General features: G+C 37.1%; 1 protein-coding gene across 1 annotated transcript; it reads left to right on the top strand.

Moving 5' to 3' along the window:
• The first annotated feature begins 221 nt into the window (after positions 1-221).
• mtfp1 (mitochondrial fission process 1) lies at positions 222-3,785 on the top strand. Its single transcript, XM_089019899.1, has 4 exons — positions 222-381; positions 1,070-1,197; positions 1,401-1,633; positions 2,829-3,785. Exons 1-4 carry the CDS (start codon positions 312-314, stop codon positions 2,893-2,895), a joined length of 498 nt encoding a protein of 165 aa, XP_088876025.1. The 5' UTR covers positions 222-311; the 3' UTR covers positions 2,896-3,785.
• Positions 3,786-16,003: the final 12,218 nt, after the last annotated feature.

Raw genomic sequence — 16,003 nt, 5'->3', positions numbered from 1 at the left:
TGAAAATTAAGTTACGTTTTATATCATTTGTGGTAATATCGAAATTAAACGTATTACTTTCAGATGCAAGGGAGTGCCAATATGAAATATATTACGTTTTGCGAAAAAAAAAACAACATTCCCAACGTCATAAATAACAAATATAAACGTGCCTTTTTGTTCGGTACGGAAACGAGTGTCGTAAATCGGGATAGCCGCTGATGACGCGGCAGGAAGGCCACGCCCCCTTGTGAATCGACCGTGACTGTCGGCTTTCCACACATTCGTGAAACATTGGAAAGGTGATGGAGTAAATCGTGGCGAATGGAAGCATGGAAATGACGGAAGAAAAAACAAACAAAGAGGTCGACATCTATCGCGACACATGGGTCCGCTTCCTCGGTGAGTGAGATTTCTTTATTTTTTTCTCTACCGGAGTTGATTTGAGCAAACGCAGGAATGAGTCAAGGGAACAGGGTGACCCTGGAGCTGCTAGCTAGCTAGGGAGCTAACTTGCGGTGGTGAGGAACAGCTGTCCTTAAAAAAAATGTTTTCCGTCAAGGGCATTTTGTGGCAAAAAGCAGAGAAAAAAAATATTTATATACATTGACGCTTTATCTGAGCTGTTTATGGTTAAGCTAGTTAGTTTTCGGAGTTAGCACCGAAGTCAGACCAAAGTAGTTGAGCAAGTTGAAGCTTTGATTCACTGGGACTCGGAGTCATCATCTCATAGGCGGGTATCACTTTTTGTTTAATGACATGTCATAACAAAACCGTCTCTTAAAATAATGGTTTTGTCCCACTAGGAACATTTGAGGACATTTACAATACAATACATAGTTATTTATATAGCATTTTAACAACAGCTGAAGCTGTAACACGGAGAACTATCACAATAAAGCAGTCACAAAGATAGTAGAAAGCACCATGGAGTAAAACTAAGATCAAGTCTAAATCATGCTGAGTCAAATGCCAAAGAAGTAAGCATAAAAATGGCTGACTGTCATCTTTTGCGCTAAGATACAATGTTATTTGTAAAAAAAAAAACAGGCTTGCTTCTGCTAACCATGTACGGCTTCCTTTTCTTCAGGCTACGCCAACGAAGTGGGGGAGGCCTTCAGGCCGCTGGTGCCGGTGAGTTTGGTGTGGGGCAGCTACGCCGTGGCCACAGCCTACGTCACCGCCGATGCTGTGGATAAAGGCAAGAAAGCAGCTTCGGTGAGTGAGACTGGAACGGTAACTTAGTTGACGGCCAATCACGGCACAACGTGAATGTCACGTGACCAGATTCGGTGACAAAATGGCTTTCTCCAGAGATGGTTCAAAATGGGTGGTTTTTGCTGCTTAATTCATATTATATATTTCCAATATGAATCACAAATCTGTGTATCACATGATTGATTCTTCTTCTGCTCATTCAGGTGCACGGGGATGAACCAGGACAGAAAACGCGAGTGGCGGTGGCCGTAGCAGACACGTTCGTGTGGCAGACCCTGGCTTCCATTGTCATCCCGGGCTTCACTATTAACCGCGTGTGCGCCGCCACATTGCACCTGCTGGGTCGCACCACCAAATTGCCTCTCCCCGTTCGCAAGTGGACCACCACGGCCGTCGGGCTCTCAATCATCCCTTTTATCATCTCGCCTATCGACAGGTAGCATATAAATAATAATAATAATAATAATAATCAGAATCATAATAATAATCAGAATCAGAATCATCTTTATTGCCATGTATGTAGAACACACAAGGAATTTGTTTCCGGTAGAACACGCTGCACTAGTATCATCATCAAAAAATTGCAAAGAGGCACTATAATAATAATAATAATAATAATAATAATAATAGCAGTAACAGTAACAATAATAGTAATAATAATAATACTAGTAGTAATAATAATCATAGTAGTAATAATAATACATTTAACTTATAAGTGCCTTTCAAAACTCTCACGGTCACTTTACAATGACAGGATACGTTTTTCTGTGGGTGAGCAGCGGCAGCCACACACGCAAGCATTCACTCAACCCGGAAGTAACTTAAATAGAGCTAGCTAGCTTTTAGATAGCTAAAGTGTCCTTGAAAGTTTTGAAAGGCGCTTATAAATGAAATGTATTATTATTATTAAGAGATAGCTAGCTAGATAGCTATCCAGCTAGATAGCCATATAGCTAATATATAGCTAGCTAGTCAGATATCTAATAGATAGCCAATAGCTAGATAGCTATATAGCCAATAGATAGCTATCCAGGTAGATAGATGTATAGGCAATAGATAGCTATATAGCCATTAGATAGCCAATAGATAGCTAGCCAGCTATATAGCCAATAGATAGCTAGCCAACTAGATGGCTATATAGACAATAGATAGCTATCCAGCTAGATAGCTATATAGCCAATAGATAGCTATCCAGCTAGATAGCCAATAAATAGCTATCCAGCTAGATAGCTATATAGCCAATAGATAGCTAGCCAGCTAGATGGCTATATAGCCAATAGATAGCTAGCCAGCTAGATAGCTATATAGCCAATAGATAGCTAGCCAGCTAGATAGCGATATAGCCAATAGATAGCTAGCCAGCTAGATAGCCAATAGATAGCTAGCCAGCTAGATAGCTAGATAGCCAATAGATAGCTATCCAGCTAGATAACTGTATAGCCAATAGATAGCTAGCCAGCTAGGTGGCTATATAGTCAATAGATAGCTAGATGGCTATATAGCCAATAGATAGCTAGCCAGCCAGCTAGATAGCTTAAATATCATTTTTTTCCCTGTTGCGGAGGTTTAATAATACTTTGCACATTCATAACTGCGTAAATGCTCTTGTTGACCACATGTGCACCTTTTAGGTCTGTGGACTACCTGCTGGATTCCAGCGTGCGGAAATTCTACGCTCACGGTGAGAAGCAGGAATAATAAGGAACTACAAAGATTGGAGAAGAAAAAGGATTTATTTTTTGTTTTTATTTAAGTTGTTTTTGAACATGTACTGTATATACCACTATGCAGGTGTGTTGCCGTCTTATTCTGACTGTCATGTCACGGTTAATGTTCCACGGCAGGGATGTATTTCGCTATTAAGCGTTCTTAAAATGGGCTGCACAATATTTGGGTACTTTGCACTTTTTTTTTCTTCACAAACTATATCGTCTGGTACTTTTTCAAATGTTGCATTTTGACTCTACCAAGCTGAGAGCTGCTGAGCTTAGCACTGGGAATGCAATTTACTCCACTTTTAGCGATAATGGTACTGTGAATGTGTGAACTTGACGCGTATTCATCGCTGCTGTGTAATTTGTTACTATCTTCAAGGACAACAATGCCATTGTGTGAAGTATCAAAGTACTCAACGTTGAACGGCGGGGACTACGAGGTGCGCAAAACTATAAGCTACGCAGGGAACTAGCTGCTACGGGGCAACAAAGGGAATATAGTTCACACAATATTGAGAGTGTTTGAATTTTTTGATGTCATATTTGCAATAACGGTCAATGCTGTTTTACCTTTATTTCCTGTTTTAGGTGGCGGTTGGAAAACTTATTCATATTCAGTGCTATCGTTTCAGTTTACTTGTGATAGCCCTGTGGCTGCATGTCACTAATATAAAGAAATACTGTACAGGTATTTTTTTTTTTCTATTTTGGTTGAGTGTTGGGATTTTGGGGACGGGTTACATTTTAGGATATTTTCGTTTTACGGAAAATGAAAGTAGCACAAGTCAAAGTGGACACTCGCCATCTGTTGTCAACACTGGTGGAGAAAAAAAAACATTGTGTAACTTATTAAATAAAGACTACAATGATGTGCATGTTGTGTGTTTTTATTTTCTCGGAATCTGATGCGCTCATACTTCATTGGCGCCAGTCATACTGGAACAGCTAATAACTAGTTGGATAAAGAGTATGATGTAATACTCAAAAGTGTGATAGGACTACCACTTGTGTAATCAAAAGAATAACGAACGAAATGTTCAAACTATGTTAGAGTGGCTAAACATATTTATTTTTGTAATCTAACTTTTAGTGTGTAGCGTTTGTATTGGATTTGATTATATTATAGATGCCTATGGAAAAAAAAAAAAAAAAATATTTTCCTGATATTTGAATAACACGTAGTTTGGCTTTATTCTCTTAACCATTCACAACACCACTAATTATAATTCCAAATATTGTATGCCAGTGTTTCTAATCGCCCTACAGGTGATTCCAATTTCCTTGAGTGAAGGTTGTGCATTTAAGGAGAAAGAACGCCGTCTTTCAACTCCCACTTCAGCCATGTCGCTTCTTCATTTCGTGCTGGTGGCACTTTTTACACTATCGAGCAGTCGTCTAGGTAAGAAGTGTGCTCACTGGTGGTTTTTTATATTATTTTTTTGTGAATATTCTTTGAAGGGAAAAGCCGAAAAGAAAAGAAGAAGAAATATTTGTTGTTGTTTTTTTTGCTAAGGCAAAACCGTCCACGTTTAACTGACACTTATATAAAATAACAATTATAATTTTCTGATTCTTCTGGACGGATTGATTAGTGAAGAGTTGGCTTGAGTGCAATTCCGTTTAATTTTAAAGCTTAAATAGAACGACATGCTGAAAAATACTAATTAAAAAAAAGTGGTATAATGTAATTATTTTCGCTGTGGACATTTTGCTGTCGAGTGAAAATGACATCACTCAGTTCACAAAACAGAAGTCGGAAACTCCAGTTACTTGAGTCCAGATCGTGAAGTTATTTTTTAAGAGTAATTCCGTTTAATTTTAATGTTTAAGACAACAAGACGTTGAAAGTATTTTTTATATTGTAGTGTAACTATTTTCGCTGTGAAAACTTTGCTGTCGAGTGAAAATGACATCACTCAGTTCACAGAAATTGGAACTCCAGTTCCAGTCCAGATGGTGAAGAGTTGTCTTAAACGTAATTCCGTTTATTTTTAAAGTTTAAAGACAACAACACGTTGAAAAAGTAATACTTTTTTTTTAAATTCGTGGTGTAATTATGTTCGCTGTCGAGTGAAAATGACATCACATTGGCAACTCCAGTTCCTTGAGATCTAAATCCTGCCTGGTTTGACATCCCTCCCTCCTCGAACACACCTGTAAAAAGTATCAGCTCATCAGTAAGCTTCGTCGAGGCCTGAAGCAACCATGAACGTTTTAATTAATCTGATGTTTTGGAGAAATGGGGATTTTGTGGGGGAAAAAAAAAGTTTGAAATGGCTCTCGAGTAACTAGAGTTCCTTTGCCCCCCACTCCAAATGCTAAATTTGTGACTATCACGTGACCAAACGAAGTAAACAGGTGAGCCTGGACGAGCCATTCGACGCCGTGATGTCATTTTCCGTCGACAACAAATGGCTGCGCGTTACTAAACGCCGTCTGTTTTTTTTTTTTAAAGGGCCTCCACAAAACATTATGGGCCCGTGGATTCTCTCAGAAGACAACACGCTGGATGAAGACCTCGACGCGATTTTTCAAAAGTCACCCGACGATTACCTAATTGTAATGATGCCAGAGACGACAGTGGCGGTTGACAGCGTCACTCAAGTACCACACTCAGACGAACTTGTGACGTCAAGAGAATCGCTGCTCGTCAACACGCAAGGTAATGTCATGGGCAACTTTAGTTTCACCGAGTGGTCATTTAACGCGTTGTTGTTGTTGTTGTTGTTGTTGTTTTGGATGATCCAGATGAGAAAAAGTCAGGATCCACCATGTGGAAGGTGGCTGTGGTGGTGGCCATCCTGCTGGTGGGTGTAGCGGGCTGTGTGAGCACAGTCTATTACCTGTGTGTCTGGAGAGGGGGTCGCATTCATTATCAGCCTCATAAAGTGGAGGCTTGAGTAAATAAAAATGGGCTGTGGCATCTTTTGACGTGACTGCACTAAATAAAGGTCTTTTTAAAAAAAAAAAAAAAAATACACATCTTTGAATGAAGCAACATATTAGAATGGTAAGGAAAATGGGTTAGCGTGGGAGAAACGTGCAGTACAGTTATGGAAGTTCTGGTTCAGACCTGCTTCAAAATAAAATCTGATAGATATAAGATGAATTCATTCAATATTTTGATACAATTTTTCAGGATATCTAAATCTATTTGGTCACATTTTAAATCTCATGTGGCCCTCAGCCACCATTTTGTCCAACATTGCAATAAATTGTGTGAATACAGAAGCAAAGCCTGTTTCTTTTTTTAATGTGTAGACAAACTATTTCATTGCATGAATTTTTTTTGGTAAATCTCCTTTCTCATCATATTTCAAAAGTACTCGTCGTCTGGGGTATTTTTTTTTTTTGGCATTAAACGTTCTTTTAATTGTACTTTTTTTTACCATGCAGACAAGGACGATTATTATTATTAAATTGTTAATTATTTATGTATTTTATTAATTATTAAATACAAGACAATTATTATTTTCACAATACTGTACCATTTAACATTGTCATTTTATCCTCTACATCTCTTTCAATAGTCAACACTTTTCACCAAGCGATTGCATATTTTTTTTAATTGGTATCAATCGTTCAATTGTCATTTTCCACGCAGAATGTCCAAATTCGAACAATTTCTAAAGAAATAGCATTTCTTAGTCGAATAGCTTAGAAATGTAAATCATTGCAATATATAGAATGACCAGCAGAGGGCGATCTTGCTCGTATTCGGCGCATTACTCATGTCAGAAGAAAAATTTTAGGTTCCAAACCAAGTACTATAACACAATGGACCATGTAGTCTTTTCCTTTAGTTTTATGACAATTTCAAAATAAAATCTGCATTAATTTGAGTTCTAACTAATTATCATCATCCACCACTCTACTCTAGCCCCCCCCCCCTCCCCTTAAGCAATATCATGTGGCATTCGGGGAGTTTGTGAATTGAATTACCCCCCCCCCCCTCCACCCGACTACCCCTCTATCAAACCTCCACCCCTCCTCTGTGATGGGTAGCCCTGTTCACAGGGGACTGCAAAATGGAGCCATTGTTCATGTGTCACTCCGATTGTCACGTTTCGATATGATTGGTGCTTGCCTGGTGAAGGCCACAAGTAGACGAAACAACCACCCTCTCTCCTCCTTATTCTTCTATGTATCGTATTGATGTCAGACATGGCTTATGAGTTCCTCCAACTCTAAGACTGAAGAAGGGAAAAGGATATTGGCTATAAATGATATAAACTATAAAGCTTCTTAAAAACACATTGAAATTACAACAAACATTTTTTTTTCTGAGTTTACTGAAAGATTTTATCGGTCATGAATGATTTCAACCCAAGTTGAACCCAAAACCATGATAACAATTTTATTATTATTATTGCTATTAGCTAGCTACATAGCTGGCTATCTATTTGCTATCTATTAGCTATCTTTCTAGCTAGCTTGCTATGTAGCTGGCTATTTATTAGCTATGTGGCTATCTAGCTAGTTAGCTAACTGTCTATCTATTAGGCTATGTCTTAGCTAGCCTTAGCTAGCTTTCTATCTATTTGAGTTACTTCCAGGTTGAGTGAACGCTGGCGCATGTGGCTGCCGCTTTTCACCCGCAGAAAAACCGATCCTGTGACTGTAAAGTGACATTGAGAGTTTTGAAAGGCACTTAGAAATGTATTATTATTATTGTTGTTGTTGTTGTTATTATTGGTATTGGTATTTTATTTTGTTGTTATTTTGTTGTTTTATTTTATTATTTTATCATTTCATTATTTTGTTTTTATTGTTTTGATTATTTTATTATTTAATTTAATTGTTTGTTATTTTATTGTTGTTATTTTGTTGTTGTTTTTATTGTTTTTATTTTTAATATTTATATTTATTTTTATTTATTGCTATTTTTTTATTTCTATTGTTATTTTTATTGTTATTATTAATATATATTTTTACTATTATTATATAGTTATTATTTATTATTTAAGAACTGTTAAGAGCATAAGGAGCTCCTGAACTAGCTGGGAAGGGGAAAAATATCCACTTTTTTCCATGAGCCGAGGATCTGTAACATTAATTTCTGATTAAAATGTAATATAGATTAATTGATCATTGCTATTTTGTGTATTGTCTTTGTTGTAAAGTGTCCTTGGGTGTTCGGAAAGGCGCTTGTAAATTAAATGTATTATTATTATTATTGATTCAATAAAACATATGCTATGCTTTTTTTAATATGATAAACCAGCTAAAGAAGTGGCCCTCCCCTGTTACGCTGACAAAAAAAAGCACCATTTTGCCCCACCATCTCTCTCAATTGTCCTCTAATATATGAATATGAATGCTATCACGATATAAATAAAGGATCAGAGGCTGGCAGAATAGATGACTGGTATCAACAATGTTATTAAATTAATTTTGCCAATCACGCCGCCGCAATGTGGGAAGTGAGCGATGCTTTGAAAAAGGCAACATGACAGTTCTTTATCACGATTTGAAGCTCCATGGCTGTCACCCGGCTCCGTGTGCTCTCTGTGCGATGAATTAGAGGCAACATGAAAACGGAGCAGACCTTCGGCGATACATAATGTATGAGCGGCTCCAAGGCTCCTGCTGAAATTCTGTTCAGGTGGTGGCATCAGATTGTGCAGCGGAGCGGAAACGCCGGGCGGTCACTTAGTGTGCGCCATGTGTGGTAATCTCTCCGCACGGAGGCTCGGACGATGTCACTCTGCTAGATTCGTTGAAATGTGCCGTATAGGCAGGCCAGGCTCTAAAATTTTAGGTGCTTCAACCTGTTTTCCACTCTATTTAGATTAAAAAGGATATTTTCTAGATACAGTGATACCTTGACTTACAAACTTAATTGGTTCCCAGACAGAGTGTGTAAGGTGAAAAGTGTGTATCCCAAAACTTAATTTTCTATAGGAAACCATTAAAATGAGAATAATCCGTTCCCAGGTCCCCTGTAAAACATACTTTCTAATTTTCTAAGCCTTAAAATGACACAAAATATACCTTATTTTATGTATAATAAATGTGCTATGATATTATAATTAAAGAAATAAACCGTACTGTGTAATAAAGTCGTCTTATTTACCTTTGTGATGGTCGTTGATGGCTTGATGGAATGGAGTGGCCGGTTTCATCAGCATTAAACACTTGATGAGGAACGTAGCCTTCTTCTTTCACCATCTTGAGGAATGATCCCTTGTAGGGGCTTTCTCTGCCATAATTTTATCTAGTTCCTCATCAATTGTGTTCTGTTTAGCTGGGTTGATAGCTTTTTGCATCAAGTGTACAGATGGCTTGTGATAAGTTTTTCTGTGGCAGCCACACGCGCCAGCGATCACTCAACCCAGAAGTAACTCAAATAGATAGAAAGCTAGCTAGCTAACAGTAATAGCCATTAGCCTTAAAATGCTAACGGCAGCCAAAAACACCCATGGTATTTTTTTACGCTGCATATTCATGGGGGGGGGGGGGACACATAATAAATAGCACCCGATAATGACATCATGGTTCAATATAACGTTATCCATTAGCCTTAAATTCTAACAGTATCCAAAAAGGCCCATCGTAATTTTTTATTCCGCATATTCCTGTTCATTAATCTTTTTATTTTTTTTGCATTCCAGGGTTGTCGTCCGGGGTTTTTGAACGACGTGTGGAATCAGAGCCCTGGAGAGACCTCAATTGTAAGTCTCAAATTTTATTTCATTGCATTTAACATCACCAAATATGTCTTCTGCATTCCAATTTTTTAAGTTTCCCGTAAAGGCATCTTATAGTGTATTTTAAGATCAGGCAAGTTTTACAAGGGCGGGCGTTGACTGTTCAAATATTTGTACTGCCAAGAAATGATGCTGTGAGGACGTTTTTTGTGAGTCCTACTTTCCTGTTTGTGTCATGAATGTTATGTGGTGTCTATCTGCTCGGCCACGCCCTCCGGGAGCTCTGATTCATCCGTCGTGTACTCGTTTCACATGCAAAAATCGCGGTTGAAGAAGTGACTTGATGAGAGGTTGTTTTATTTATTTTTATTGTAATTTTTCTTGTCGTTTCAATTCAGATTTTTTTGTATCTATTTTGATTTATATTTGTATTTATATTTTCTTACAACGTTAATTTTACTTTTTTTGTTAATTTAGTAATTTTGTATTTTTTTATTTATATTAATTTGTAAATGTTACTTTAATTTTTTATTCAATTTTTTAATTTTAAAATTTAAATTAAACATGTTTAAATTGTAATTTAAAATGTTAATTGCAATTGTTTTTTTTATTTTTAGCTGTTAAAATGTTTATATTTTTTAATGTTGTAATCTTTTAATGTTTTATATTTGTAATTTTAATTTATAATCTTTTTAAAAGTCTTACATTTAAAAAAAAATGTTTTTAATGTTGTAACGTGAACATTTTTAAATGTTTAAAGTTTAAAATTTAAAGATTTAAACATTCAAACATTAAAAATAAAATATATATTTATTTATTTTTAAATTTTAATTTTTAAAATGTTTTTTTAATTTTGGAAAATGTTGTTTTTTTAATAAATTACTTTTGAAAAATATTTATGTATTTATTTATTTATTTATTTATTTATTTTTTTAATTTTTAATTTATTATTATTATTATTATTATTATTTTTTTATTATTATTATTATTATTTTTTTTTTTTTTAATTTTTAAAATGTTTTCTTAATTTTTGATTTTGGAAAATGTTTTTTTTAAATAAAGTACTTTTGAAAAATATTTATTTATTTAATTTTGTAAAATGTTTTTTTCATTTTTGATTTTGTAAAAATGTGTTTTAATGTTTATTTTTTTTTGTTTTAATTAGTATTTTTTTTAATTTTGATTAATTAAACTTTATGTATTTTTTAATTTTATTAAGTGACTTTTTGTTGTTGTACCCAAAGCACAATGTGTGTAGTGTGCGGCGTTGCGGTTTGCTCCTGGGGAGTGCAGGCGCTGACATCTGGTCTGATTCACTCGAGCAAGCGTTGTGTTGTGAAGGTGCTTTTGCGGCATATTGATTTCAGCGTGACTTGGAGATCTTCTTTGTAATGTGACTACGCAGATGGTAAATGACTACAATACAAGAAGAAGAATCTTGGATGTCTTTGTTAGGGTTTTTTTTCAGCTCCGGCGTTAATTTAGAATAATGACTGGGTGTCAGTTTTGCACTTGTGTTTTCATTGTATTCGGATATCCAACTTTCTCTTCACTCCTTCAGTTTAAACCATCTGTCAATTTGAAAAATCAAATGTGATCCTTGAGCACAGTAGTTTTTGCACCCCTGTAGTTTTCCATCTTATTTATTGCATGGCGACATTTTGTTGACATTTTGATGAACTTGACCGCGGACTTCAGTTAAAGGACAACCGACACCATTTTTTTGTTTCCGAACTGAGATCAGAAAAATGTTTTATAGAATCTAAAACACCCAAAACACGCAGGCTGATATTTTTAGTCAAATGCAAAGCACCAATAAAAATGAGTTAGTGTCCCAAAACTACTTCAAAATAACCCCGGAAATGGTGAGATTCAGAAGGTCCCGCCCCCTTATTCGTGACGTCACGCCAGGACGTCTTGCCTTGCTCTAGAATCAAAACAATGGCTTCAGATTCGTAGAAGATGCTTTCTTGTTAGTCATCCAGTTATGAATATGATTCAAATAGTTCTGAAGAGGAAAGCATAAATGTTTGACATCGATTAAAGAAGTCCTTCCGTATCAATTCGAGCTGTCTGGATTCCAATGTAGCTCCCAGAAAATGCACAAGATGGCGCACAAGCTCCATTGAAAATGGGCTGATTTGTTTGCTGGGAATTTGTGTCAACTAGTATCAAATAGTAGTCTTGGTGCAACACACAACGATTCACCATCGCGTTATTTATGTGTTTCCCTTCTAATTTCGCCATCGACATGGCTCAACAAGATGTTTTCAGACCAAACAAAGTACCCAAAATGCATTGTGTGTCGCTTTCTCGGTCAGGGGCGTTCCTGACGTGATGTCACGTCAGGCATCGTCATCAACTCAAACAAGACTTCCTGAATATTCAGCACAAGTCTTAAAACGTAAAATATCACAATATGCCGTGGAATCTTTGTAAAATACGCTTTGTCGAAGTCATTTGAAGTGATTTTACAAATTATGGACACAACTTGTCCGTAGGCGTCGGTTGTCATTTAAGGCTTATTTAGTTGAAAAGTGTGTTTTATGGGGACCTGGGAACGGATTATTTACATTTTAATGGTTTCCTATGGGAAATTATTTTTTGGGATACACACTTTTCGCCTTACACACTCTGTCTGGGAACCAATTAAGGTCGTAAACCAAACTGTAGTTTTTGAACTAAAAAAATAAAATAAAATGGCCGCGATGAACTTGACCGTAGACTTCAGTTGAGGGTTTTCTGCTTCTCGCCCCCAAAATGGAGAATTGTGATTATATAAGGGCCAGGGTACAGAAACCTGACAGGAATGACGAATAGTAAGCCCTGGAAAACATCACCCAAGAACTTGAGCTGTTCAAAATGAAAAAAAAAAAGAAAAAAAAAGTTGAGATCCTTAGACAATCTTGTGATTTAAAGTCTCTCTCTCTCTTTCTTTCTCTCTCTTACCCCGCCACCACTATAACTTTGCCGGCTGCCATGATGGATGAGCTGGTGTCAGCTCCGTGTTCATTATAATGCACACCATCTATTCTCCTCAGCCACACTCTGCCGCGCTCCAGGAAATGCCAGCGAGGTAGACGCGCACTTGCACACACACAAAAAAAAAAAAAAAAAAAGAGGAGCAAAAGCCCTCATCTGATATGGTGGCTAGACTTTTGCTGCTTTGCTTTTGCCGTGTGTTAACTTAGCGCCCGGTAAGCCATCAATCACTGATGAAGATAGCGGTTATACAAGTGTGTATGGGGTCTAGGAGGAGGAAAGGATTCATGCATGTAGCGCAATATGACTGATGAACACCTTTCTGTGTCCATGCGAGCATATTTCAAGGAAATATGCTCGTCCTGAATCATTAATGAGCACTGCCGCAGTTAACGGTGTGCAAAAACACCGAGGGGAAACACGGCAGTGGGAATGCTTCACGTGCCGCCCGCCATGCATGTGTGATCGTGTGCGATTAAAAAGTCTGATTCTGATTTAAATTAGTAATTATTTTGTCAACGCCCAGTGAGTGGCGGGTGACTAGTTCAGGGTGTGGACCATAATTTGCTTGACGCTAGCACGGGCGAGCAGTCATCGGATTGCTTGTGAATCAATGTTTTGGTGTACTAGGTTAGCCTTGTGCTAAAATGAAGCTAAATGAATCATGAAATAATATAAAAGACAGTTTATCTACTTCAGTTAGCGGGGTTAAATTTTTCACAAAATGAGCATCATGCTAAAATGAAGCTAAATGAACCGTCAAACAATATAAAAGACCGTTTATCTACCTCAGTTAGCGTTGTTAGTTTTCACCAAAGTTAGCCTTATGCTAAAATAAAGCGAAATGAACCATCAAATAATATAAGACAGTTTATTGACTTAAGTTAGCGGTGTTAAATTTTTCACAACATTAGCCTCATGCTAAATTGAAGCTAAATGAACCATGAAATAGCATAAAAGACAGTTTATCTACTTCAGTTAGCGGGGTTAAATTTTTCACAAAATTAGCCTCATGCTAAAATGAAGCTAAATGAACCATCAAACAATATAAAAGACCGTTTATCTATCTCAGTTAGCGTTGTTAGTTTTCACCAAAGTTAGCCTTATGCTAAAATAAAGCGAAATGTACCATCAAATAATATAAGACAGTTTATCGACTTAAGTTAGCGGTGTTAGTTTTCACCAAAGTTAGCCTTATGCTAAAATAAAGCGAAATGTACCATCAAATAATACAAGACAGTTTATTGACTTAAGTTAGCGGTGTTAAATTTTTCATAAAATTAGCCTCATGCTAAATTGAAGCTAAATGAACCATGAAATAGCATAAAAGACAGTTTATCTACTTCAGTTTGCGGTGCTAAAGTGTTCATCAAAGTTAGCGTTATGCTAAAATAAAGTGAAATGTAGCATCAAATAATATAAGACAGTTTATCTCCTTAAGTTAGCATTGTTAAAATTTTCACCAAACTTAGCTGCATTCCAATACGAAGCTAAACGAACCATTAAATAATATAAAACACTGTTTATCTACTTAAGTTAGCGGTGTTTACATTTTCACCAACATTAGCCTTATGCTATAATGAAGCTAAATGAACCATAAAATAATATAAAAGACAGTTCATCTACTTCCATGAGCGGTATTAATTTTTTTTTCACTAAAGTTAGCCTTATTTTGAAAAGAAGCTAAATGTACCATCAAATAATACTTTACGGTTTATGTACTTAGGTTAGCGGTATTAAAATTTCCACCAAAGTTAGCCTCATGCTAAAATGAAGCTAAATGAATGACGAAATACTATCAAAGTCTACCTACATCAGTCCGAGGTGTTAAATTATTCACAAAGTTAGCTTCATGCTAAAATACAGCCGTTAGCGGCGTTACATTTTTCACCAAGGTTAACCTTTCAGTATGCTGCACAACAAATTTCACGGGTGCAGATTCTTTATCCTCTGCAGAGATCGACTCATGTTATTGTGACGCACTGACCAAACGGTCCTTTATTTCTATCAGTTTTTCACCAAAAAAACTTTATGCGCGCCACTTCTTCTATTTGTTATAAAGCCTTTAAGGATCTATCGGACAAAAAAAAAAAGTTATCCGAATGACTTGTGGATCATTCCTGTAGCAGAGGGATCAATAACCGCCAGGCTAAGTCCCCTGCTCATCCATCTGATGCTTATCTTTCCCCAGCAGCTCGAGGAGGAATCAGTGGACTTTAAAGCTCTCCAAAACGCCCCCCTTCCACACCCCACCCACCCGTCACTCCTTTCATGGCATCACGCAACAACATATCCTCTCATGCATTAAGCGCCATTAAATGATTCATGTTAGAACCGCACCGGTATCACCTTTGCTATATCACCATGGGGGGTGAAGTGAGGGAGGGGGAGTCTGTTTCTCCCGGTAAAGTCGCGTGGCGCCAAAGTAAAGGAATGGCCTATAAATAGCTGGGCTAACGCTAACAACTTGCTTCAGTAGAAAGGATGAAGCTGAGGAAGTGATTAATTATAAAGTAGAAATCAAACCGCTACCATGTTGCGTGTGACTGCTCGGAAATGGCTTTGGATGGCCTGTCAAAAGTATTCAAGGGCGGAACGGAAAAGTGGTGATGTAAATATCCCCATAGTGTCATCTTAAGATAGAAAATTGGCGACAAATGCCGGCGCTTTTAAACGATTGTCGCTTAAAATTGGATTTGAATATCTCCGTTGGTCGAACAAAGCTCCTCCTGTCATATTTTTGACGGATTCAAAAGCTCAACGTGCGGATATCAAAACAATCCCTGGAACGGTCGCTAACATAGAGGGATTGTGATGCAACAGATTTCATCATCATCCTCTGGACGTAATGCTAACATTTCCATTAATTGTCGGAAAACATCGGTGCGCTCTCGTGACTTCGGAATACTAACGCACGGACTGTAATGCGGTATGATAAGTGCTTCCGATAAATGATTCATGACTCCTTTACATCGGCGTCGAGAATCTGGACCCTTTTTGTTGGATCGTTGAAAAATCAGTCAATATTGACATGCAATTTTTCGGACAGCACATGCAATTTTTCCGACGGTACATGCAATTTTTCGGATTGCACATGCAATTTTTCGGACGGTACATGCAATTTTTCGGACGGTACATGCAATTTTTCGGACGGTGCATGCAATTTTTCGGACGGCACATGCAATTTTTCGGACTGCACATGCAATCTTTCGGACGGTACATGCAATTTTTCGGACGGTACATGCAATTTTTCGGACGGCACATGCAATTTTTCGGACTGTTCATGCAATTTTCCGGACAGTACATGCAATTTTCCGGACAGTACATGTAATTTTTGGACTATACATGCACTTCTTCGGACTGTAAATGCAATTTTTCGAACTGTACGTGCAATTTTTCGGATGGTACGTGCAATTTTTCTGACTGTACATGCAATTTTTCGGACTGTTAATGCAATTT

This window comes from Hippocampus bargibanti, linkage group LG18 (assembly GCF_051943395.1).
Source record: "Hippocampus bargibanti isolate YZ-2025 linkage group LG18, ASM5194339v1, whole genome shotgun sequence".
NCBI lineage: Eukaryota > Metazoa > Chordata > Actinopteri > Syngnathiformes > Syngnathidae > Hippocampus > Hippocampus bargibanti.
The sequence above is the reverse complement of the archived record's forward strand: the minus strand, read 5'-3'. Positions and strand labels throughout refer to the sequence as shown.

What these genes read in the sequence shown, in the direction of transcription:
- mtfp1 (XM_089019899.1), top strand. Translation starts at nt 312, where the DNA reads ATGGAAATGACGGAAGAAAAAACAAACAAAGAGGTCGACATCTATCGC. An exon ending in AAGGCAAGAAAGCAGCTTCG is followed by an intron (nt 1,198 to 1,400) that starts GTGAGTGAGACT and finishes CTGCTCATTCAG; the next exon opens with GTGCACGGGGATGAACCAGG. An exon ending in ATCATCTCGCCTATCGACAG is followed by an intron (nt 1,634 to 2,828) that starts GTAGCATATAAA and finishes TGCACCTTTTAG; the next exon opens with GTCTGTGGACTACCTGCTGG.